Source organism: Halichoeres trimaculatus, unplaced genomic scaffold, assembly GCF_033239565.1.
Source record: "Halichoeres trimaculatus isolate MK-OKI-2021-1 unplaced genomic scaffold, fHalTri1.1 fHalTri1_scaffold_7, whole genome shotgun sequence".
NCBI lineage: Eukaryota > Metazoa > Chordata > Actinopteri > Labriformes > Labridae > Halichoeres > Halichoeres trimaculatus.
In genome coordinates this window covers 35489092-35514884 of record NW_027437185.1, presented here as the reverse complement: position 1 = coordinate 35514884, position 25793 = coordinate 35489092, and the positions used below count along the sequence as shown (strand labels likewise).

General features: G+C 46.0%; 1 protein-coding gene across 2 annotated transcripts; it reads right to left on the bottom strand.

Annotated features, from left to right (window-relative positions):
• On the bottom strand, positions 1-25443 carry arap3 (ArfGAP with RhoGAP domain, ankyrin repeat and PH domain 3). Of its 2 annotated transcripts, XM_074674427.1 has the most exons (36): positions 25261-25443; positions 13707-13863; positions 12742-13623; positions 12581-12621; positions 11388-11470; positions 11199-11266; positions 10484-10723; positions 9102-9242; positions 8783-8852; positions 8538-8658; positions 8270-8454; positions 8050-8156; positions 7727-7926; positions 7301-7386; positions 7008-7190; positions 6602-6743; positions 6403-6507; positions 6160-6322; positions 5967-6069; positions 5671-5869; positions 5521-5584; positions 5280-5443; positions 4976-5188; positions 4466-4571; positions 4161-4308; positions 4007-4075; positions 3833-3907; positions 3626-3743; positions 3390-3518; positions 2064-2200; positions 1890-1972; positions 1734-1769; positions 1569-1632; positions 1342-1479; positions 1096-1134; positions 1-1002 (listed from the first exon to the last, which is right to left on the bottom strand). In XM_074674427.1, exons 2-36 carry the CDS (start codon positions 13778-13780, stop codon positions 514-516), a joined length of 5265 nt encoding a protein of 1754 aa, XP_074530528.1. In that variant the 5' UTR covers positions 13781-13863; positions 25261-25443; the 3' UTR covers positions 1-513. The 2 variants fall into 2 exon arrangements, with proteins under 2 accessions (XP_074530528.1, XP_074530529.1); XM_074674428.1 differs by lacking the exon at positions 9102-9242.
• Between the last annotated feature and the right edge of the window lie 350 nt (positions 25444-25793).

The window sequence follows — 25793 nt, the reverse complement described above, 5'->3', positions numbered from 1 at the left end:
GTGAAGCGGCCTGCAGGTGTATGACAGACCACAGGTGTGTTAATGAAACACAAAAGTGCGCAGAGCATCACATCTAAAGGTGAGCCAGGTGTTCTGTCTGTTTCTCCTGTAGTGTGAGATATCTGCTGCTGCTTAACGACTCTCCAGTGACAGCAGCAGTGCTTTGTGGGTAGTGTAGGCTTCAGGGTAGAAGGAAGAGAGGACCAGGCTCACTGTGGACCACTTATACTTTACACTCTGAGTGGGTGTAACTAAGATCTTCTGGAGGAGCATTCCCTGACTCTCCTCAGACGCAGAAAACCAGTCCCAGATCTGCAGGAGGTCTGCAGGAGGTCTGCAGTCTGCAGAAAGTCCCTGTGTCTCTGTGCTCTGAGATCATTGAGTCTAAAGTCTAATCCAGGAGTGAAGTTCCATCAGAACACCCACCCTCTCTTCCTCAGGTGTGACAAGAAGTCAGGTGACCTCTCAGCCAATCACAGCGCTCCGTGAGAAACCATCAGCTCCTTTTTTGTCTCAGACATCATACGGCCGCTCCTCCTCCTGATTATCCGGATTGTGCTCCTCCTGCTGCTCCTCCTGCTTCCCCACCTCTTCCTCCTGCCCCTCCTCTTCCTCCTGCTCCGTCTTCTTGGTGAAGGCTGATGAGAGCTCCTGCAGGAGCAGCTCCTGTGACGGTGTACAGACCCCTGTCAGCTGAGTCCTCCTCCTCCACCTGTCTGAGGCTCCATCGCCTCCTCCTCCTGGCTCTTCCGGATCCTTCCCGTCAGTCTGCACAGGGTCTGGGACGATGATGTGGTCCACGTGTCCGGCGTCCACTGGGACCAGTCTGAGCGGCGGCTGGTCGAGGACCTCCTGGGTCTCAGAGGTGCTGCTGGACAGGAAGCTGGTCTCCAGAGATTTCAGGACCTGCAGGCCGAAGTCCCCGACCTCCTCGTAGAGTGGCTCAGGGAGATCTGGAGACTCAGGGCGCTCCTCAAACGAGTCCTGCTGCACCTTCATGGGCTGCAGGTCCAGAGAGGGAGAGAGAGAAAACACATCAGACCAGACCAGGATACAGGAGACAGATCAGTCTGGAACTAAGAATCGCCGACTCACAAAGTACATGGAGAGAGTCCGTCTGTCGTGCAGCTTCCTCTGCAGAGAGAAAAAAGGAGAGGTCTTTTATTTTGAAAGGATTAGTTTGAAATAAATCAGTGTTTTTAACTTCCTGTGGAATCTGGTTTGAGAATCTGAAAACAGGGCGAGCATCAGCAAAGAGCTCTGAGGTACAGAACAGAGTGAGCATCAGTGAGGCGGAGGCGTTCAAGTTAACTACAGGTGAAGCTCAAAGGTGAGTCTGACCAGTGTCTGATTGGCCGACAGCATGCTGCTGTTGCTCTCGTCGCCTCTGATGGGGACGAGCGGCATCGTGCCGAACTTCTGCTTGGAGATGTCGGAGGAGGAGTGGCGCCTCAGTATCGGAGGACCCGGGTCATCGTTCTGGAAGGAAAGAAAGCAGGAGCTGAGTCCCAGAGCATGCTGGGAGTTTATGACACGTTTTATCTAAAGAAGAAGACTGGGGGTCTGACCTGAGCTTTGAGGAAGCTGGTGATCCAGTCCCAGAGCTCGGCCTCACAGCTGCAGCACAGAAACCTGACAGAGAGGAGGAGGAGGACCCCGTTAACATCTGATCAGGAGCAAAACCAGATCAGGGATCAGCTCAGACCCTGAGAGTTCATCAGGTTCATACTCACAGCTGGTGTTTGTCTGACATCACTGTGAAGCCCCACCTGCAGGGGGCGACAGGTGAGACCAGCATGAACAGACCCATCATCAGTGACCACTACAGAAAGCTTTAACCCAGACCCAGGGTTTAGGTGTGTGTAGGTGTGTATAGGTGTGTGTGTTACCTGGTGGGGGCTTTGAGCTTCCTGCGGATACCGATGTAGATCTTCATGGACTTCAGAGCCCACTCCTTCTCCGGTCTGATGCTCTGCACAAACACAGGACCAGTTAGAGATTCACAGGTGGTCTCAGGGGATCTGAAGTGGTCTCAGGTGGTCTCATGTGGTCTCAGGTGTTACCTTCTTGTCTTTGAGCAGCAGCAGTTTGTGCTCTTTGATCTGGAACGTTCTCTCCTGGAACCGGTTTCCCTGAAGCAGCTTTGGAGGTTCTTCCCGACACTTCAGCAGACCGACCTTCATGATCTCACTCTTATAGGCTGTTAGAGGGACACACACACACACACACACACACACACACACACACACACACACACACACACACACACACACACACACACACACACACACACACACACACACACACAAACACACACAGACACTTTTCATTCTTTCTTTTTCTTTTCCATTTTTCTCTGAAATACTTCATTTTGCCGTATTTTACTAGTTTTTCCCTTTTTTTCAACCCTTTCTTGGACAAAATTAATAAATTTTCTTGTTTTTATTTTTCTACAATGACTTCTTTCTCTTTCCTGTTTTTACTTATTTTTTTCCTCTTGTTTCTTTCATTCTTTTTTTTCTTCTCAATATTTTTATTCCTTCTTTTTGTAATTTTTTGTTTGATCTTTTTCCTATTTATTTTCTTTATTCCAATTCATATTCAAAATTCTTTCCCATAATTTCTTAGCTTTTTCGTTTTTAAATCAATTTTTCTGTCCTCTCTGTTTAAACAATACCACATTATGTCACATTTTATGATTTTTCTCCCCTTTTGTAACATTTTTCTTTGAAAAAATTTACAACTTAAATATTTTTCTTTTTTAATGACTTATTGCTCTTTCCTCTTTTTGATTATCTTTTTTCTTGTAGTTTCATTTTATTCTCAGTTTTTTTCTTGACAACATTTTATTTCTTATATTTTTTTGTTTGATCTTTTTCCCATTTTATTCCTTTTTGTTATTCTTTTTTTCACAAAACTTCTCCATTTCTTTCTTATTTTTTAATCTTATCAATCCACTTTTTTCTTGTTTTTTTCTGTTTGTCTTTTTTTTTCTTCATCATTTCTTCTCCTCTTCCTTTATCTATTTCTTTTTTAATATTTCTTTTTTATATTAATGTTCCTTTTTCTCCTTTTCCTTTTTTTCTCTTCATATTTTATTCTTATAAAGCCTTTTCTTTTTTAAATATTTTTTTCTTTGCTCTCCTTTTCCCCAATCTGCTCTGTGGTCTTTGGTTCTCAGTGGTGTATGTTGAGCTGAGGTTATCTGGTTTCTGTCCTGTGACGTGATTTCACAAATTTTTACATATTTATAAATTTTTGACCCTTTCCTTCTCTGGTACTCAGCTGATTTTACTGTGTGACTTTTTTTTTTTTTACCTTAGTGACCCTAAGGACGTGTAGTGTGAGTGTGTGAGTGTGAGTGTGTGTGAGTGCAGTGTGTGACCTACAGGTGAGGATGTTGATGCCCTCTCCTTTAGGAACTCTCTTCACCACCAGGTAGGCGGAGCTCGGGTCGGCCATCTTGCACCACTGCAGAGCCTGCTCCAGGACCTTCTCTTTGGGGTGTAAGGGACGCTCTGAGCCGACAGCAACAACACAACAGTCAGAGAGGAGTGGAAAACTCCCAGGCACGCTGAATGCATCGTACAGGTGTGTGAAAGAGAGAAAGGTGTGCAGGTCTCACCCAGCTGTCCGTCCTCGATGGCCTCAAACGTCATCCACACGTCTTTGTCCGCGGCCGGGACGTTCCTCATGAACAGAACCTGATTGGTCAGCTCCTCTGCACACATGGTGGGGGACACCTGAGAGGTCAAAGGTCACCTGAGTCTGAGAACAAACCTCCTGGCTCACCCAGGATCAGGCCACACACCTTTAACTTGGACTCACTCACCTTGAGGGTGATGCAGCAGTCCGGGATCTTCATCTCCAGGTACACTTCGATGATGAGGTCGCCAGCCTGGGACAGCTACACACACACACACACACACACAAACACACACACACATGTTAACCCTTGAAACACCTGAGCACACACTCCTTCCACCTGTAGGTGTGAGGTGGGTACCTGCGTGTCCTTCCAGGTGGTGATGAGGCTGATCTCCAGCTCGATCTGCGTCTGATGCTCCTCGTCGATCTGCAGATGGTCACACATTAAGGCTTGTTTAAGGTCAGGAGAGGGGGCGGGGTTAGCTCACCTGTCCTGAGAGGGCGGTACTCACATCAAAGACGTACAGGTAGTTGTCAATCAGATCCTCCACGATCTTCACCTCATGCTCCCCCTTCCCGTCGGTCTGGAAGAGGCTGGGAGCAAACAGCAGCGACAGGTTCTTGGTGCACATCTGGTTCAGGTCGGCACACTTCTGGACCCTGGTGGGGGGACAAGACAAAGATCCTGAACAGTGAAGACGAGTCACTACGAGCTACAGACAGGAAGTGGTCACAGGAACAGGAACTTTCTCTCTGATGACCCAACAGGAAATGACATCATGCTTTATGCTAGGCAGGTACAGAGGTGTAAACTCACCTGAACAGGTGACTGATGAGAGCAGCCAGGGTGGTCCTGTTGACCCGGGGAAGAGTCCGGATAATCTCTTTGTAGCGGTCCAGCCTCAGACTCCTTTGGGGGATTTCTGAAAGTGGGACAGACTTTAGCTTCACCTTCTGACACTTAGTGAGACCAGAAAGACCTGACAACCGCAGGGAAGAAGATCCAGATCCAGATCCATATTGAATCTGATCCTCTGTGGGGTCTCAGATTTATGAACCCATTTGTAAAGCAACCAGGAATTAGTGACCCTCGGACCAAGTTAGACTCTCTGGATCAGGATCTAAAACTCAGAGTACTAGTGAGGAGACAGTGTCCTGAGAGAGGTCTGACACTGGGGTCTAAAACCTGTAACCTGTTGACTCCTGGTCTGGTTCTGCTCACTGTGTTATCTGAGGTCAGAGGTCAGAGTCTGGTTTACGCAGTGTGACAGTGAAGAGGACTCAGAGTCTAGACTTAAGGACCTGGACTCTGCTAAAGAGGACTCACTGGCAGCTTCCTGCCACAGCGGGTGGAGGTCGGCCATGAAGATAGGGTCCTCGATCTCTCTGAAGAACCTCTTCAGGACATCCGTCACGTCCTCGATGAAGTGGTCTCCGATCCGCAGTTTGACGTTCCGAGCATCTTTCCGGAATTCCTCCATCAGGAGCTTGATCCTGGACTTGGCCCCGTTCTTCCTGTAGATCCCCTCGTGGCCCAGACCTGCAGAGCATGCTCAGATCATTACTATGAGCCGTTCATCAGAGACAGGAACAAGCTGCACGTCAGAGACGGGGAACGGCGCCGCCCTCACCGTACTGCGTGATGAAGGCGATGCAGCTGTCCACGATGATGGGGATGTCCATTCTGCTCAGCTGCTGCTCCCTCAGAGTGTTCCCCTTCCCGCCCGCCGCACGCTGGATGTCCGAGTACCACAGAGAGAAGTCGGTACGGCCCACGCCCTGCAGGTGGAGCGTCCTGAGGAGGAGGGGGAGGAGTCAGAGTGAGTGGGAGGAGTCAAAGTGAGGAAAAAGGTAGAATGAGATCCATCTCACCTTCCTCGTTCCACTAAGACCAGGATGTCCTTCTTCTCGTGGTTCTCTGTCTCAGAGGTGATACCTGAACCACAAACGAAGAGACAGCGTCAATATACCCAAAGTCCAACTCAAGGATCAGTGTGGACCAAGACCAGGACCAGGACTCACTGAGCTCCTGAAGCCGGTTGAGGTTGATGATGTCCTCAGCCGCTCCGTCGTTTCGGGGACAGATGAAGAGGTTGGACTTCTGCAGGACGAAGAACGCCTCCTTCCACTGCTGAGGGTCCAACATGGCTCTGTACCGCAACAGACCCACACGCTCGAACTCCCGGGTCAGCAGGCAGTGACAGCTGAGGGGGGTCGCAGCCTGGGCGGGACGGACCGGGACACACACGAAGACACACATGGGCCAGTTAGTAAACTCAAAGATCAGTGTCTTGGTGCAGAGTGTGTGTGTTTCAGACCTTGCCGATGGACCTGGTCCAGCTGTGCAGAGCATCAGCCGTCTCCAAACCAAACTGATAGAGTTTCTCCGTCGTCAGGTACAGCTCGAAGGTGTAACGAAACCTGACACACACACACACACACACACACACACACCGAGTTTGACTTCTGCAGCTCCACAGTTTGATGCCATCAGGTAGAGCGTGTGCGTACCTGTCGATGAAGCCGTTGTTGTTGTTGCTGTGGGAGGAGTCAGGTCGACTGACGCCCAAACACACGATGTCCTTAACGCTGATCTGCATGCAGGGATCAGCTGATCGATCCGACTCGTACAGGAGCAGAGACTGATCCACCGAACACCAGAACTTCTGGAAGTCTGAGGAAGAGACCGTGACACACCTGTTACCTTTAGTTCTACAGGTTTTAAAAACTTCCTCCTCCTCCTCTTCCTCCTACCTTCTCTGGTTTTCCTGGACAGCGTTCCTCTGTGGGCCGAGCCGGACTTGTAGAGGTAACCTGAGTGAAGGACGGGCTGCATGATCTCATCGTACACGCCAGGGTCTGACAGGAGGAGAGGAAGAAGAGGTCACCTGATGTGTCATAGTCAGACATGTCTGTTGAGTGTTGACAACGAGGCAGATCACAGCAGGTATACCTGAGGGCGTGCAGCGATCCAGCTGATGGTGAAGTCGTTGGCAGCCGTTTGAGTCGTCGGCGAGCCAAGCTGACTCCGCCTCCGAGAAAATCTGAGTGACGGTTTTCAGAAGAGTCTGCTCCGAGACCGCCGAGCACAAGACCTGAGTGAGAAGACAGAAAGATCAGATTTATCTCTCCCATGTATCAGCCCAGGTTATGCCCCAATGCATGCTGGGAAAAATCATGCTTTTTTTTTAAAAGGGGCCGCAACAAACAAACTTAACACTTTGGGACTACTTTTTAAGATGCAGTTCCCTGAGTGTCCACTAGAGGCTGTCTCCAGCAGTGAGTCAGTCTCCATAGAGCTCCATGTTAAAACAAACTGCAGTTCCATGAGTGTCCACCAGGGTCTGAGTCCCCCTCACCTTGAGCAGCTCGTCCTGGCTGCAGATCGTCGGGTGTTTCAGGCGGTACCGACCCTCTCTGTATTTCTGAGTGATGAACTCCCGTCTCTGCTCAGGTGAGGCGTCACAGTCCAGCTCCTCAGACACAGGTAGACCCGCCCCCCAGAACTCGTTGGCGCGGTCGTTCCCTAACATGATGAACAGCTGACGGAGACAAACACAAACAGACGCACAGGTTAACAAACATCACCTCAGCTCGGCTCATGGTAGACGTCAGACTGACAGACCAGATTAGGTTCAGGGTCTGGTCTCACCTGGACTATTTCATTGCTCCACACGCTGGTGTCCAGTTTCAGACTCTGAACCTTTGAGACCATCGTCCCCAGACTTCTGTGCTGTCCTGCAAACACACACACACACACACACACACACACACACACACACACACACACACACCCACGTCACTGAACATGAAAACAAAAACATCCTGACTGATTGTAGGTGACAAAGGAAGAAACACCTGAAGGATGGCATCACACACACACACACACACACAAAATGTGGTTGAACCTGCACGGTGAGAGTTGGTGTTGCAATGTTTTGTGTCCCTGCTAGTTTTGGCAGTGACACACACACACACACACACACACCCACACACACACACACACACACAGATTCCCTCTGAAGTTGGTGTGCTGCATTCACGTCTGGTTCAGGTCTTTGGTTCTGGGGGCTCTTACCTGCACAGTTCTTGCAGATGACCACACACAGGTTGATGGAGGCCCAGTCCGGGTTCAGAGCCTTGCAGTCTGCACAAATCCTGTTGGACCGGTTGGACCAGATCTTCTCAGCCACCTCGTAGTCTGACAGGGTCTCTGCGATGGACTCCTGCAGCGCCTCCATCCAGTCCCGCTTCTCCCGGTCTGACTCTGCCGTGAAGCTGAGGGGGCGGAGCAAAGGTCTGAACTCAGGATTTTCAGGGTCCAAACAACAGAATCCTTCATGCCTGACTCCAGATTCTGGTCTGGTGTCACATTAAGAGCCACAGAGGAGTTGGGGGTACCTGAAGTGTTTGTACGGAGTGATGAGCTCAAAGCTCTTGTGTTTCCCGTCCCTGATGGTCGCCCCTCGAGCTTCGATCACCGTGATGCCGATCCCGTTACGGAAACACTGCAGAGACACGGAGAGAGTCTGAACACGCCGAGTCTGACAGAGACCCAGCACAGACTGGACCCAGTAGGGGCTAGTCCACATAGAAACTCCTGTAGGTTTATCCGGGTCACCTGTTCACTCTTGTAGAGCCAGATCTGGTCAGTGATGATGGCGGCGTAGACTTTGGATTTGGTTCCTTTCAGCTCCAGGACGCCATGTTTCTGACAGTGAGAACCCGGGCCGAACCGCCTCCGCCCAAATACCAGCTGGTCCCTCACGTGCTCCTGCAGCGTGCCCACCCAGCGCCGCTTCAGAACTGAATCACAGCAAGACACATTTCAGCATCGTCATCATCATCATCACTACCATGTACATGTGTGTGTGTGTGTGTGTGTTCACCTTCATTATCAGCCTTGAAAACAAAGATCCTGTGACTCGTCACAATCTCAAACTTGTTGTCTTTGGCGGGGCGGGCCATCTGGATGGCAGCCAAAGGGATCACTCCTTTGGGATAAACGTCCTGAAACAGAGCAGGTGACAGGAGGAGGTCAGAGCACCTGGATTCATCAGGTCGAAGCCCCGTCCTGGTCTGCAGCTCACAATCATCAGACAGAAAGATCCATAATGTCAGACTGTGATTTTACCTTCTCACTGCCAAAGTACATCAGGTTCTTGCCATCAAACTTCACGTAGCGCTTCTGGAAAACGTAGTTCCTGAAACATAAAGAGGTTCATCAGCCATGTCATGTGATCAGTCTGAACAGAAAGAACCAGAAACAGAGTCAGAGGTGTGGTACCAGAGCTCCTCCAAACATGCCTCAGTCGATTGTTAAGAAGACAATAACATGTTCAGAGATAACACTCAGACCATGAGAGAGACTGTGTGAGTGTGTGTGGTTGAGTGTGTGTGTGCAGGGATTAGAATAGGCCACAAATGAGGGAAGCAAAGAAAGATCAACACACCGAGAAGAGGAGCAGGAAGGAGAGGAAGAAGAGGAGGAGAAGAAGGTGACGAGGCAAAGGCAGCTCCTTAGGATGGAGGAGACACAGGAAGGAGAGGAGAGAAGGAGACGTAGCAGAAGAGCCTGAGCTGACCTCTGACCCCTGATAAATATGACACACAAACACACATATGAACACACAAACTATGTAAACACATTTCTTTATCACACAACAACAAGACGCTTTGTTAAAACCAGAGTTCACTTCAGGCCCTGTTCATTTCACAGACCTCAGCAGAGTTATAACTTAGCAAGGTCTAGAACATTAACGTGGTTGTTGAATGTTGGCAGAGTTCCGGAATTCTATTGACAATCCAGGACTCTGCTAATTTTCTAGAACTGTGCTAACATTTCAGAAATCTGTTAAAGTTCCCAGAGTTCCAGATAGTTGGAAGAGCTCTGAAACTCTAGCAGAGTTCTGGCATGTTGAAGGAGTCCTGTTTTCTTTGGCAGGGCTCTGAAATGTTGGCAGAGATGTGGAACTCCAACACAGTTCTGGAATGTAAGCAGAGTTCCAGAATGTTAACAGAGTCTTGGAATGTTAGAAGAGTTCTAGAACATAAGCAGAGTTCTGGAATGTTAGCAGAGTTGTAAAACATTAGCAGAGTTCTGGGATGTGAGCAGAATTCTGGAACTCTAGCAGAGTTTTGGACATTCGCAGCATTCTGGAATGTTAGCAGGGCTCCAGAACTCTAGCAGAGTTCTAGAATGTTAGATGGTTTTGGAAATCTAGCAGAGTTCTGGGATGTTGGCAGAATTTCAGAGTGTTAGCAAAATTCTGGAACTCTAGCAGAGTTCTTTAATGTCAGCAGTTTTGGAACTCTAGCATAGTTCTGAAACATTAGCAGAGTTCTGAAATTCTGCTTTTGTTCCAGAACTATGCTTACATATCAGAACTCTGTGTCAGTGTTCCAGAATGTTAGCAGAGTTCCAGAATGTTGGCAGAGTTCCAGAATGTTAGCAGAGTTCCAGAATGTTAGCAGAGTTCCAGAATGTTTGCAGTCAAACCGTCTACCTAGAAAAGAATCTAAGGGCTGAACCGTTGGTTATAATGCCTAACTAGAAATCAACTGTGATGATTGGCTCAAGTGCAGAAATGGGCGGAGCTCTAAGATCCTCATAGAGTCCTTGTCTGTGGACCAGAGTCCTTCTCTGTTGAAGGGTTTATCCTGGTGCTGAAGCCCTCACAGAGATGCTCTCAATCCAACCATATGAAAAGGACCAAAGGGGGTCGGTTTAAAGCCCAGGTCAAGGTGTGGAGGAGACACGATGTCCATCTTTATGGAGTCAACTGTCAAACAAGCTGCATGACCCAGACCAAGTCCACGCATTTGTCTGACTCACCCCTGTGGAGACAGCTTGTCCAGCCAGCCGCTGATGATGGGCGGGGCTCTCTCGGTCAGGGAGGTGTAGCTGGCGTAGGGCGAGATGGTGAGGTCCTCGTCGCCCTCAGAGAGGAAGGTGTGGGTGGGCAGGGAGAGGTAGCGGAGGGGGGGTGGAGGTTCTCCGACCGTGCTGTAGCCCTGAGAGTCTCCAGAGTGAAGAGCCTGAGACAGACGCTTGGTCCAGGAAAACTTCTGACCCCTGACAATACAAACAAAACTTTATTCAAAAGCTTGACTCCTGACAGTTCAAATACAACCTTGTCTGAGCCATGAGGTTCAAATAAAACGTTACTCATGCAGAGAAAGAGACAAAGACCTGCTGGGTTTCAGTCTGACAGAAAAACATTTTTATTCTAACTGAAAATTTGAGAGTTAAGCTGAGAGCTGAGCTTTGGTGCACTCAGGGCTTTGATGGTAATCAGTCAGTTTGTGTTTAACCACGCAGAAATATGGTTTCAGGTTTATTTTTGTTGGTTTGAGGAAGTTTAATGTGACTGTGACTGATTTAAAGTGTCTTAGCGTTGGACAGGTGGACTCTGTCTCTGCTCTCCTATTGTGAATGCTCAGCAGGGGGCAGTGTGGGGTTCAGTGTGCTGCCCATGGACTCTTTAGCACATGAAATCAAACCTTCTCTTTGAAATACATGAAAACTGTAGAACATGCTGGTGTCTTACCCATGATCCTCTGCAGGTTTGTCCTCGCCCCTCCGTGTTTCTCTGTCCTCCAGCCTGCTCCTCTCGCCCTGCAGAACAATGAGTGAGTGTTTTATGGACTGATCATCACATGATGGTCAAACTCAGAAGCTTTAACACTTCTGATCATTAACAGAGATGTACTCTAACACATAGGAGACGGGTTTTCACCTCTGTGATGAGTGGATTTCTCCTGGTCTGGAAAACAGTTTCACAGTACGGGCTGATCTCCTCCTCGGGGTCGTCTGTGGAAGCTGACAGAGACAGACGGTGAAACCTCTCAGAGCTTAGCGTCTTTCTTAGTCTGAACCAACCAGACACGCAAACAGCGTGTTCGCTTCCTGCTGTGACGTGGTGTTGACATGTTAAAGGATCTGTTTCTTGTTGATTCAGAAATACAGACTTGTTTTTTTTATGAACAAGTTTTCCTGTTTTTCTTTTTATAAACCAGCTATTCTAAAAAAAATTGACTAATATCTGATTTGAATATCATTCCTCAAACTTTCAAGGTATTAATCTAATTTCCTTAAGACAGAATGACTTTTCTTATAATATTGGGATAAGAATCTCCTTTACTGAAAAATAAAAAAACATTTTTATTGAAAAAATTTCCTGACATATTTTTTTCAAAAATCTTCTTAATTCTAAAAAATTGCACTTCTTTAATAATGATAACTTTTCTTGTAGTTTTGAGAAAAGGATCTTATTAACTCAAATTTTTTAATAGAAATTTTCTTATTCTTTTGGGAAAATTATCCCAAGTATCAGAAACCCAATGCAAATGCATTTATTTGTAATAACTTTTTTTAAAATTCTAAGATAATTAGCTCAATAATCGAGAAAAAAAATCCTTTAATAACTTTTTTTGTGGATTTAATAAAATCATGTTCATTACAACAAAAAGAGCCCATTTCTTCTCTTAGACTCATTTAAAGATATTTGTTTTAACTATGAGGAAAATAAATCTCATCTTTTTATTTGTGAATAATTTTCCTTTCATTTTCAGAAAATCAAACACTGATCCAGAAATAAAGGGATTATTTAACCAACTCTTTTTCATAATAATAAATTAATTTATATCATTTGTTAGAATTTCTGACTGCATTTTTACTGTATTGAAAAAAACAAACAAAAAACAAAAGTAATAAAAAAATTTGTAAAAATAATAATAATGATAAAAAATTAACAAAAATAATAGTTAAATTAAAAAAAAAAAAAACAAAAAAAAAACAGACAAATTAAATTTTGGGGTTTTTGAGAAAAACTAAACAAACTCTTGAAATCACATTTCTAATCCCAGAAAACCTTCCTCTTTAATCCACAGATGATGAGCACACACCTGAAATATTTACACCTGAACTCACCTCGGGCTGATCCTGAAGAGTTGTTGCTCAGAGTGCCGCTGCTGAAACACATAGACAGATAAAGTGAAGTGTTAGAGTAATAAAGAGACTCTGAAAGGATCTGGACTCTCTGTGACCCCCTCATGGTCCAGCTCCTCCTCTGCAGATGGACAGAGACGTACCTGTTCCTCTCAGGTGTCCTGTCAGGTGTGTGTCTGGGCGGAGTCGGAGGAGCTGATTGCTGACTGCAGTAACTCCTCAGTCCACCGGGGGCAGTAGAACCAGGTAAGGTGCCCCAGTAGATCTCGTTGGAGACCATCTCCATCCCACCACCTCGGGGCAAACAGGACGAGGATCCAGCAGAGAGCCTTCGGGTCGGACTCTGCTCTGTCTGTGCAGGAGAGGACGAAGACGGCGGGGACCCCTGGTATGTGGCGGGGGGGACCCCACGGTTCAGTCTCGGGGGGACAGGAGGTAACAACCCTCCAGCGTCTGTCAGAGACAAACTCCGACTTGGCTTCCTCCTCTCGTGGCTCGGTCGGACGGGTGTGTGTGACTCGTCATGCTCAGCAGCGCCCCCTGAGGTCAGACCCTCTAACACGGTGAAACAGATGGACTCCTGGGAGAGTCTCCGGGGCGGGGGCGGTGCAGGGTCAGGAGTTGGGCAGAAGTGGACGGGTGTAGTCCTGCGGCGGTTGAAGACAGTTCTGGGTTTGGGGACGGGCTTTAGGACGGGTCGGCTGCTGTCAGCGTTGGTCAGCATGGCGCTGAGGTTTGGAGCCGAACTGTTCCTGAACGCCTCAAAGTTAACGGGTCCTAATGGCGTGCTGTGACCTCGCTCTGAGGAGGAGGAGGAGTCTGACACAGACTGACAGCGGTCACGAGGGAGATCAGCCCTCTGATTGGCTCTCTGAGCCTCTGTCCTCTGAATGTAACTGACCAATCGGAGGATCCTCTTCCTGTGTCCTGTGGCGGTTATTCCTAGACTGACCAGGGCGTCATGGTCCAGGTGTGTGAAGTCTCGGGCCAAAAGGAGACCAGCTCGACGGAAGCAGTCCAGATACCTGCACAGAAAGACACGGTCACACCTGGACCCTCAGCGGGGCTTTGTTCTCTATCACAGTGTGAGTGAAGCGTGACCTCTGACCTCTCCAGGTGGATCACCGACAGAAGCTTCTCAACCGGCGTGCTTCCGTCCAGTGTCGCCATGATGACCAACATGGAGTCTGGCTCGGACTCCTCCCCGTTCAGGAAACACGGCGGCCATCACTGACCTACAGCGGGGACGGAGGACGGCCGTCCATCTGTGGAGACGAGGAAGGAGAGATGAAGAAAAGAGGAGACGGAGCGTGACCAAAGACCATCATCCTCAAACTGAAACCCACTCTGCACATGCTCAGTACAGACGCTACATGTCTGTTTTCACTGCACTCAGATGGCATCACTGTGACCTCTGACCCCACCTCAGGTCGACCCCTCTCCAGCCTCAGACTCCACAGAAACATGATGTCAGCAGCAGACACAGCGGTGGGATTGTTTCTGAGCGTCTGCGGCGGGCTGACCTTTGACCTCAGAGCTGGGGGGTGAAACATGAACAGGGGACAGTCTGCAGCAGAACGCCGCCCTGGATCAGCTGACCCCCCTCCCCGGCACACACAGGGAGGCCTGTGGCCAGTCTGACAGAACTATCCATGAACTCTGAACGAGCGTGGAGACGTCAAAACGTTAAAGCTGTGATTATAATCTGTGTCATCTGTGAGTCTCAGTTTCATTGTCAACATTAAATCACACGGACCCTTCACTCAAAATTTCTGTTCATGTGTTCCTGATGAGTCTCAGTTTCACTGTTAACAGAAAGTTAAACCTGGGCTTCACTCTGGCTGTGTGTGTATCAGTCTGTGGTGAGTCTCAGTTTTACTGTCAATAAGCCAAAGAGGCTTTACTATAATTCCTAACAAGGTGTGTTTGTTTTGGAAATGAATGGAGATCAGACTTTTTTTACTTTTCCTTTACTTACTTTTCTTTGTTCAACTAAACTTTTTACCAGAAACAACACCACGAGGTAAGGTATTCATCAACAGTTAGGGAAAGCTATGCTTCGAAACGTGACAACAAGCTAGCTTTGTCAGTTTGTACCGTAGTTAAGCTGCAGGATATATTTAGCTCTACTCGCAGCCCAATTCTCTGAGTCCATAACTTGTAATGTTATGTAAGGTTATGTCCTATCAGTGCTCATCTACCAAATTCAGTTCATGTTTTATCTTTTAAACAGTATTTTAGCCTCTAGCTTGTGTGTTGTAACCCTAAGCTCATGTTTTATCCTTCAGCCAGTGTTTTAGCCTTTTGCTCAAGTTTTAGCCTTTAGCTTGTGTTTTACCCTTTAGCCAGTGTTAAGCCTTTAGCTTGTGTGTTGTAGCCTTTAGCTCATGTTTTTGCTTAAGCTTGTGTTTTATCCTCTAGCCAGTGTTTAAGCCTTTTTCTCGTGTTTTAACCTTTAGCCAGTGTTTAAGCCTTCAGCTGGTGTATTTTGGCCTTTAGCTCATGTTTTTGCTTTAGTTTGTGTTTTAGCCTTCAGCTTGCGTGTTGTAGTCATTAGCTCGTGTTTTATCTTTAGCCAGTGATATAGCCTTTTTGTGACATTTTAGCCTTTAGCTCATTTTTTTGCTTTAGCTCGTGTTTTATCTTTAGCCAGTGATATAGCTTCTTTATGGCGTTTTAGCCTTTAGCTTATGTTTTTGCTTTAGCTAATGCATGTTTTAGCCAGTGTTTTAGCCTCTAGCTTGTGTATTGTATTCTTTAGCTCATGTTTTTGCTTTAGTTTGTGTTTTATCTTTCAGCTAGTTTTTTAGCTTTTAGCTTGTGTGTTGTAGCCATTAGCTCGTGTTTTATCTTTAGCCATTGATACCGCTTTTTATGGCTTTATAGCCTTTAACTCATGTTTTTGCTCTTTCTCATGTTTTAACCTTTAGGCAGTGTTTTAGCCTCTAGCTCATGTATTGTAGCCTAAGCTCATGTTTTTGCTTTAGCTTGTGTTTTATCCTTTAGCCAGTGATTTAGCCTTAGCTTGTGTGTTAAAGCCATTAGCTTATAATTTATCCTTTAGGCAGTGATATAGCCTTTTTTCTCATGTTTTAGCCTTAGCTCATGTTTTTGCTTTAGTTAGTGTTTTATCCTTTAGTTAGTGTTTTATCCTCTAGGTTTTGTGTTGTAGCCTTTAGCCTGTGTGTTGGATCCTTGAGCCACTTCTATAGCCTTTTCCTCTTGTTTTAGCTCTTAGCTCATGTTTTGCTTTAGCCCATGTTTTATCCTTTAGCCAGTGTTTTAATCTCTAGCTCATATGTTGTAGCCTTTAGCTCGTGTTTTATCTCTCTTCTGTTTATCTTTGTTCTGCTCTTCTGTCCTTTTTCTGTCAGACATGTAGGCTTCAGTGTCCACCATCACTACAAAATTAATCACAGAAATCATTTTCAGCAGAGAAAAACACAGATCTCTTTTCTCTTTGCTAAACTTCATCAGCCGGCGTGGTGTTGTCATGGAGACTTTGTGCTATAAATCAATCCAGTCCTTAAGTCCTTTGGTTACTCATGTTTTTCTTGAACTAATTTGCTTTTTTGAAAGTCATGGTAGTAATTTTCAATTTTTGGTTTGAGCTCTGAACTGAACATTTGTTAGTGATTTTGCTTATGTTTAAGGTGTTTCTTATATTGTGTTGTTTTTGTGTTATGTCTGACTTTAAAACTCTTAATTGGGCATTACTCTCACTGCTGATATTGTCATTGTGTACTTTGTCTTTTGTGTGTTCCTGCTGCAACAATAACTTCCATTCACTGGACAATCAAGAGATTTAAATTCAAAAGTCCAGCTTAGACAAGTCTGTCCTCAAAAAGAAGAGGATGAGAAAACTAATTTAAAGATGTTAGTTGTGATGAAATCTATAAAAAAAGAAGGATTCTATTGATTTCCACTCAAGACTGTTTTTCCTGCTGACTCCTGATTGGTCGATACTACTCAGACAACAAAACCCATAAATAACAGGAAACTTCAGCTGAGCATCATGTTCGGTTTATTTCAGGTTAAAAAGTTGAACAGAAGGAGCTCTGATTTACTGATTTGTCATCATTCACAGTTGCCCAGACCGTTATTCTCTGAACGCCCTGAGCTCTGCCTGCAGGCGTCATCACCACCTGGAGCCTGGGAGCCAAAACCCAGGGTTAAACCTGCACTAATGTGCCGGTCAGGAGACAAAGAGCTTAGTGAGGACATCAGACTGACACTGGGAGAGTGAGGAAGCCCCCACCCACACACACACACACACACACACACACACACACACATACACACACACACACACTCCTCCCCTGAGGATACTCACTGTGTGTCCTTGTTCACAGGAAACACACCAACATACTTCAAATACCAGTTACACCTTTGTAACAACAGATACACACTCAGGGAACAAAGACCACCAGAAACACACACACACACACATACACACACACACACACACACACACACACACACACACACACACACACACACACACACACTCTCACAGGATACAGGGAGTGCCTGCAGCAGAGGCGAGGCGTGTAGCCTGGAGCTGAAGGGTGGGGGTCTTTCAAAGAAGAGAAATGTGTGTGTGTATGTGTGTGTGTGTGTGTGTGTGTGTGTGTGTGTGTGTGTGTGTGTGTGTGTGTGTGTGTGTGTGTGTGTGTGTGTGTGTGGGGGGGGGGGAGAAAAGAGAAGAAGAGACAGACAGAGAGGGCTCGTTATTAGTCATCTGAGTCCCATCCTTGATTTGGTGTGTGTTCCCGGTGTTTGTGGGGATTCACGAAGAGTCAAAATCAAAGACCTGGTTTAAAGTTTTCATGAAGCTCAAAGGTGGAGGTCGCCACACCAAACACTCTGATTCCAACATGGCCGACATTAAACTGACACTGCTTGTAGCCACGGATTAAAAATAACTACTGTACACACACACACACACACACACACACACACAAAGGTCAGCAGCGTCCAGTTTGAAGACAAAGGAGGAGGAGGAAGTGAGTCACAGCAGCTTCCTCCCGTCGACCTCTTTCCTCCTGCAGACTTCAGCAGCTGGACAGAAAAGCTGAAACCTGCAGCTGCTCTCAGACCAGATCACCTGGATCCACACAGGTACACACAGGACACCTGAGACACACACAACACACACTTCATGCAAAACAACAAAATCAATACAAAGTCTGACTGCTGAACTTTGGAAATGACCCGAACACACACACATAGTTTTTAAGAAGCGGCGACCAAGTTTGACTGTCACACCTGCGGACACCTCTACCTGTAGACTGCAGAGGCTGATCGGACAGACCCACCATAGACTGTTGATAGAGTGCGCTGTCACCTGTTGATAGACTGTTGATTGTACAGTTTTGAAGCCAAAATCCCCCCGTCACAGGCGCAGCCATTGTAGCAGTTGTGCAGCCAGAGTCTGTGCAGTAGAGACTGTGAGGGATTCTGGGAGAATCTGAGTGGAGCTGGGTGACAAAAGTATATTTTTTTTTTCTTTCGAGAGTCTAATCACTTCTTTACTCTACCTCCTGACATATTTTACAATCCCCCAAAAAATACACGAGAACGGCAGCTGTCAATCATCGTTAGACGTAACGTAAAGCCTCGTTTTTAACCGCTTTTCGCTACTGAAAACAAAACTTTTCAGAAAAAAAGAGGACTTGAATACAAGACAGCCAAACAATATTTTCAAATCACCACAACAATCTGATGTGAGAAACATTTCTACAAGCAGTATTAATTTTTTAAAGTTTGACCACAGCCCATCTGGAATGACTGGAAAGCAGGATTTTTTAACCTATACTGCAGCCAGCCACCAGGGGGAGCAGTTTTTGTGGAGATCTCACTTTGAGCTGAACAAGCGGACGTCCATTTGTTTTACAGTCTATGGGACCCACTCATTGTTAGTGTTCCTGAATGAACGTCACTATGCATCGAAGACAATCGAAACCCAGAGATAGAAACCTTGTTTGGATCCGCTCAAATATGGATCCACAAAAACAACGCTGGAGTGAGCATGCCAGGACAGCAGGTGGCAGTGTGACTTAGAAACGAAACACCACTGAAGCGCCTGATCACACTGTCACGCAGCCAAAGTTTCAGAGCGCCAGAATGCAACAGACTTCTCCCTGTTGGTGTTTCAGCTACTCCAAACACTGTCTCCTTCTCCCCCTGCTGGACACTCCAGAGACTGCAGGTTTAAGACGCTTTGCAGAATGTTTCATTCAGACAGGACAGTTTGACTTCTCAAGCGGTAAGAAAAAAAGCAGCTGAGGCAGAAGTGTTAGAACCAAGCGGCAACCTCTGGTCTGAGAATATGAGACATTGCGGAGGTGCTAAAATCTGCTGTTTCTCGAGTGTTTAATTAACCTATTTACAACCTGGTTCAAAAAACATCTCCTGTCTGAGTTGCTAATTTTACTACCGGCTCCCACTGTACGGGGGTGAATTTTTTTGTAACTCGGCCGTTAAGAGGATATTAAGATTGCGAGTTCCCCCAATAAGAGGCACAGCTGAGGGTCACGTGACCGACAGGCGCCCTATGGCTGCAGGCGGAGCCCTTGCCACTACCAATATGGCCGCTACAGCCGATCTGCTTCATTTTCCGTTTCAGAAACAGACAGGTGGTGTTGGCGAGACTACGTCCATGTTTTATACAGTCTATGGTTAGAACCTGCAGTTCCTCAAGTGTCCACTAGAGGCTGTATGCAGAGACTACGCTCCTGTTTGATGTGTTTAGTTCAGTTAAAACAAAGTTCATGTGCTTCTCACGGGTCTGATGAAATGAAGCAGCTGCAGGAACGATGAGACGGGAGGTCAGATTAAAGAGCAGACAGTGGTCACAGAGAGGAAGTGTTTAAATCAGGAGGTTAGTCACAGAGACCAGATGAGTCAGGGAATCTGATCACACACACACGTTAAGCAAAAGACACGGTCATCTGCGTAAGGGAGCGCACTTTAACGGTCTGAAACTGGTCTGAAACTGGTCTGAAACAGTGTGATATTCAGACATAGCGTGAGGAAGGAAACTGCACAAACACACACACACGCGCCCATCATCCCTCTGATTTAGACACGGACTAGCAATCAGGAGACAGAGTCAGGCCTCTGAGTTTGACCAGCAGCATCCAAACATCTGATCACAGGAACAAACACAGGCAAGACTTACATAATAAGAGACCTAACACTACAAACACACACTTATCTATTTTGATTTTGTCAGCTCTCTGGATCAAAACACAGGATACAGCTGTCCTTCAAACTGCAGCAGAGGAAACACAAACACACACACACACACACCCACGCACACACACTTTTTAGGATGTCGTAGCGGTTCAAAGATAAACCTATCACCTTGTTTTGTTTTTGGAACAAACACTACAGTTCCCATGTTTCCTTCCTCTGTCAGACTCCAGGACTTGTCCGTCTTGGGTCCAGATAAACTCTCCCTCAGGTCCACTGACGGACCACAGAGTGACACAGAGGGAGATCAGACGGTTGTGATGTCGCTCTGCCCGAGAAACCAAGAGACAAAAACCAGACAAGGACAAGATAAGCTCCGCCCACTTCTACCAACTACAACAACTACAACAACAACTTCAATCCATGCATATATGTGATCATCACCATCCCAGTTATTAATTTCATCATCATCTTCCCTGTCATCAGCAGCAGCACCATCAAATATTCAATCATCACGCTCCTCACAATCATGTTCACCTTCATCTTAAAGGGACAGTTCAGTTTTTTTGAAGTGGGGTTGTATGAGCTCTATGTGACCACTAAGGACATTAGATACAGTAGAAAGTTGTCTCCTCTCCCTCAGTAAGACACAAACTGTTATCGATGGTGACGAGGAAACAGACGCTAACAGGGAATTACCGTACCAAATTCAAAGGCTATTTTCTCTGCCTACAAGAACTAAAATCGAAAAGTAATACCACAGTTTAAGAGTACGCTACATAAAATATTTTTTAAGTGCATTAAGTTTTCGGAAATATAAACATTTATGCCTGTAACCAGCGCCCGAAGAATAGCTTGTTTACATTCCCTACAGCTGAAAGGAGGAGGGGGGACGGAGCGCACTAGCGCTGCGCGGAAGAATACATGACCAGTTAGTTAGGTCCAGATAAATGTGGTCACATAGAGCTCATACAACCCCACTTCAAAAAAACTGAACTATCCCTTTAAACGTCATCATTGACACCCCATCATCACCATAATCATCATCATCACATTCATCATAGAAATCATCACCATCATCATTATCATCATCATCACCATCAAATTGATCATCATCACCCTCACCTTCAACATCACATCATCATCATTATCAGGATTATCCATCATCTACATCACTTTCATCATCATCATCATCACCATCAACACCCCATTATCATCGTTATCATTATCTCTGTCATCATCATCATCATCATCATCATTACATTCTTCATCATCACCATCACCATCACCTTCATTAGCGCTATCACCATTTCCATCATCATTATCATCATCATCTCTATCATCATCAAATTGATCATTATCATCCTCACCTTCAACACCACCATCATCATCATCATTATCAGCATTTTATATCATTCACATCATCATCATCATCATCATCATCATCACCTTTATCATCATCATCATTATTGTCGTCATCACCTTTATCATCATCTTTCTCATAATTACACATAGGGATGGGTATCAAATTAGGTACTTTTATAGGTACCGACCAAATTCTATCAAAAGTACCGGGTACTGATTCACATAAAATCAAAAGGTACCATGTTTAGGTACCTAAATACATCCTTGTGACAGTGGGGAGTGGAAAAGCAGGTGATTTTCCATGCTGAACTTGAACACAGCATTGCAAGGTTATATATTGAAGAATAAATATGTTAAATTGAAAAAATATATATATATATTATTAAACGAATTGATTTTTTTACCACATAAACACAGAAAAGTACCGAAAATTAAAACCGTTGAGTACCGGAACCGATTGCCAGGTACCAGGTATCAGTACCGTATCGTTTCAAATGTGTAAGGTACCCATCCCTAATTACACAATTTACCACCACCATCATCATCACAATCATCATCATTAACACCATCACTTTCATCCTCTTTATTATCAATAATGTCACCTTCATCATCAACATTATAATCATCACCATGATCACCACTATCATGCCCATCATCATTTTTATCCTCATCATCACTGCCATTACCACTATCACCACCATTATCATCATCATCACATTTATCATCTCCAGTAGGGACGCATCTATAAGAAAAGTTTTGGCTGAAACCGATATCTGATATTAATATTGTTGTTATGGCCGAAAACTGATACTTACCGATATAGAAAACAATCTCATGTATTGTCTTATCATCATGTTAATATCAGGCCTGTTTTCAGCTGCTCCTCATCATCAAACAGGAAGTGAATTAAGTACAGGACAGACAGATATGATTGGATGACAGAGCTGTCAATCAAAGCCAACAGACCACAGCTCCAGAGGACGGGGTGGAGAGGGGAAAAGAGTGACCTTCATTCTTCACCTCCACCAGGGAGAGAGAGGGGGAGGAGAGAGAGAGGGAGAGAGACTAAAAGTTTCAGAGAGTCACAGTAAAGAGAGAGAGCAGAGCGAGAGAGGGACAAATATAAGGGAGAGAGAGAGAGGGTGGGCGAGCGAGCTGTATAACAACAGTGAGGCTCTATTGTGCTGAACAGAGGCCGATTGTTCAGAGCTGTGACTGGAACCACACACTGAGCCTCACTGGGTACACTGGGAGCACTGGAGCCTCCACTGGACACGTGAGGAGACGCTGAACGCATCCACAGGCGGCCAGTTTCTGTGCTGCCTTCAGGTGCTGCAGGAAATCCCATGATCAGCTCCTGAACGCACCATGTCTCACAGAGATCTGTCCCTACCAACAAGGCAGGGTCTCACACACGCCCACCCAAAGGTCTCACAGGGTGGGAGCCAGGTGGGTCAGGGTACCAAGGACACCCCTCTGAGATTCATGGATTCAAGAACACACAGAGTCCTGTAGACCTCAGAGAGTCCCGATCCCCTGAGTTAGTCTGAAAGTCATTGATGAAAAAGTCTGCTTCAGCTGCACAGACTGCTCCTTTAACACAGACGATTACATCACACAGGAGGTTTCTCAAGAGGTCCAACTTCCTGTTACTGTACAGGAGAACACACACACACACACACACACACACACACACACACACACACACACGCACACACTGTGTGAGTCTGCTATTGTAAACAGCTGCTGTGAAATACATGAAAAACCAGTTTAACACTTTCTGTTCTGAGTGACCTCATCAGTGACATCATCAGTGATGTCACCACAGGGAGGAAAAGTTCTCATGCTGACCATGAGAAAAGTTTGAAAATGCTTCATGGTCTGGATGAGCAGCTGTCAGGTGTGAGGATGAAGGGAGCTCTGATTGGTGGTGGGGGATAAAGTCTGACAGCACTGTGTTGTCAGTGCGTTGAAACCTACAGGTGATCCATCAGAACGTTAACAAGTCTGATCCTTCTGGAGCAGGATGTACCTGCAGTCAGATCCAAAAGACAGGTGTGTAGCAGAGAGGAGATGATACATTTTCATTCTGTTGTTTTGATCTCAGCCCTGCACTGACAGGTGACGAATAACTGTCCTCCAGGAGAAGAAGGAGGAGGAGGAAGAGGAGGAAGAGGAGGAGGAGGAGGGAATTCCTCCTCAGGGTTAATCACTTTTATTGTGAAGGTTCAGCTGTAACAGGAAGCTGAGTTTCCTCTCTACAGGATGTTTGTGTTGCCTGTGAACACCACGCCTGCTGCTCCCACAGCATCAGGACTGTTTCAGCTCCATTCAGATCCTCCTTCTCCTAGTCCTCCTCCTCCTCCTCCTTCTTCTCCTCCTCCTCCTTTCACACTGGCCCTTGTCTGATCCATGACTTAATCCAGAACCCATCAGACGGTCTAACCCAACAGGTTCAGGTGAACCAGCTGGGCTCACGACTTAATGCTGACACTAACGAACTAACCCAAAGAATGAACCCCAGAGTTCACCAGCAGCCAAACCAGGTCTAAATCCAGGGCCAAACGAGGACTAAACCAGAGTCAAACTGGGTCTAAACCAGAGCCGAATCGGGTCTAAACCAGGCCCAAACCAGGTCTAAATTCAGAGCCAACCCAGTTTTGAACCAAAGCCAAACCAAGTCTGATCCAGAGTAGAACCAGATCTGATCTAGAGCCAAACCAGATCTAAAACCATCTAATAAGATCCAAAAGAGATCTAAAACAGGTCTAAACCCAAGCCAAATCAGAGCCAAACCAGGTCCAAAACAAAATGTATCTTTGTGTTACCAGATCTACTAAATCAACTTTATTCCAGATCTGAAACAGGTCTTTACTAGATCCAAACAGATCCCAACCATTTCTTAACCCTCATCCAAATTAGCTTAGGTCTTAAACAGGATCCAACAAGATGCATAACGGGTCTAAAAGAAATCCAAATCAGACCCAAAGCTGATTCATACAAGGTGTGATCAAGACCCAATCAGTTTCAAATCAGATCTTCATCTGATCCAAAACAGATTAAACCAGAACAAAACTGAACCCAAAGAAGATCTAAACTGGCTCTGAACAAGGTCAAAATCAGATGTAAATCAGTCTAAACCTGATCAAAATCAGGTCTAAAGCTTTTCTAAACTACTTCCCCTTAATCAGATCCTGACTGAGTATAGACCAGGTCCAAACCATACTAAACCAGATCCATTTCAGATCTAAACCAAGTCTTTACTAGATCACAACAGGTCAGAACCAATTCTGAGCCACATCCAAACTGGCTCCCAAGAAAAACCAAACAAAGACTGAACCAGATCTGTCACAGCTTTAGACCAGATCTGAAATAGATAGATCAGCACCGGCCCAGATGGCGTACCGGCCCACTAAGGCAGCAGCCCACCGGGGAAACCTCCCGGTGCTCCCGATGGCCTGTCCGCCCTTGCCCGAACCTGACCAAACCCCTTTAAATCCAAGTCTATAGATCTCCAGGACTTGGTTCGTCCATCTCTCCTAGTTTGAGCAATTCCACTCTGCTGGGAGCAGACCCCCAAAACCAGGCCCACACTGCTGCGGGAGACCAGATACTCAAATAAATCCAGACCTTAAATCCACATCCTGTTCCAGACCCTTAATCCAGATTCTAAGAACAGACTCTGAGATAGTCCAGGACTCACACTGAAAACCTGAAGCTGTCACACCCGTGGACCTCCTACACACACACACACACACACACACACACACACACACACACACACACACACACACACACACACACACACACACACACACACACACACACACACACACACACACACTCAGTCTGACTCTCATCAAAGATGCGTCTGTGCTCCACTGAGCGCCAAAAACCTCCCCAGAGCCTCACTCAGTCAGACTCAGACCCAACATAGAGACCTGAACCGGGACCTGAAGATAGACCCTGTCAGGATCTGGACCATTTGGAACTGTGGACTCTGAGGGACTCCCAACAGGACGAGCTGCTTCCTGCAGGACTCAGTGACACACCGGACTAAACTCTGCTTCAATCTGTCACCGCGAGTTTTGGAGTCTCACCTCTGATCCCGGTCTGGGTCTTTCTCTAATCCGGTTCAGTTCCTTATCTGGAGTGGTCTGGTTGCAGGTTTCTGGATCCTGGTTTCTGTACTCTTCTCTGCAGGTCCTGTCCCGGTGTATAAACCACTGAAGTCCGGAGCGGCTCTCGGTCTCAGTCACTGGAAGCGCAGGGAGGAGAAACTCCGTGCTGACGTCAAGACGCACAAAATAACAACTGCCGCTGCTTCCGGAGATTCCTTTCAAATTAAAAGCGTAAATGACAATCATTTAAACTACTTCCGTTCCTACTTAATAAAGCATATTTTGATAACTGTAAGAGTAAAATGGACGAAAGCAATGACACGGAAAAACAAAACAAAAACAAAAGCTCAAACAACACCGGAAACATTTCTAAAAGACAACAACATTAATATTTTCTCTAAATCATATGTACAATTTCTTTAAAAGGTCAACAAATTTAACTTTTCTTTCTTTTTTTTTTCTTTTTTTTTTTTTTTTTAATTTTACAGGATATTACTTAAAGTGTTAAAGTC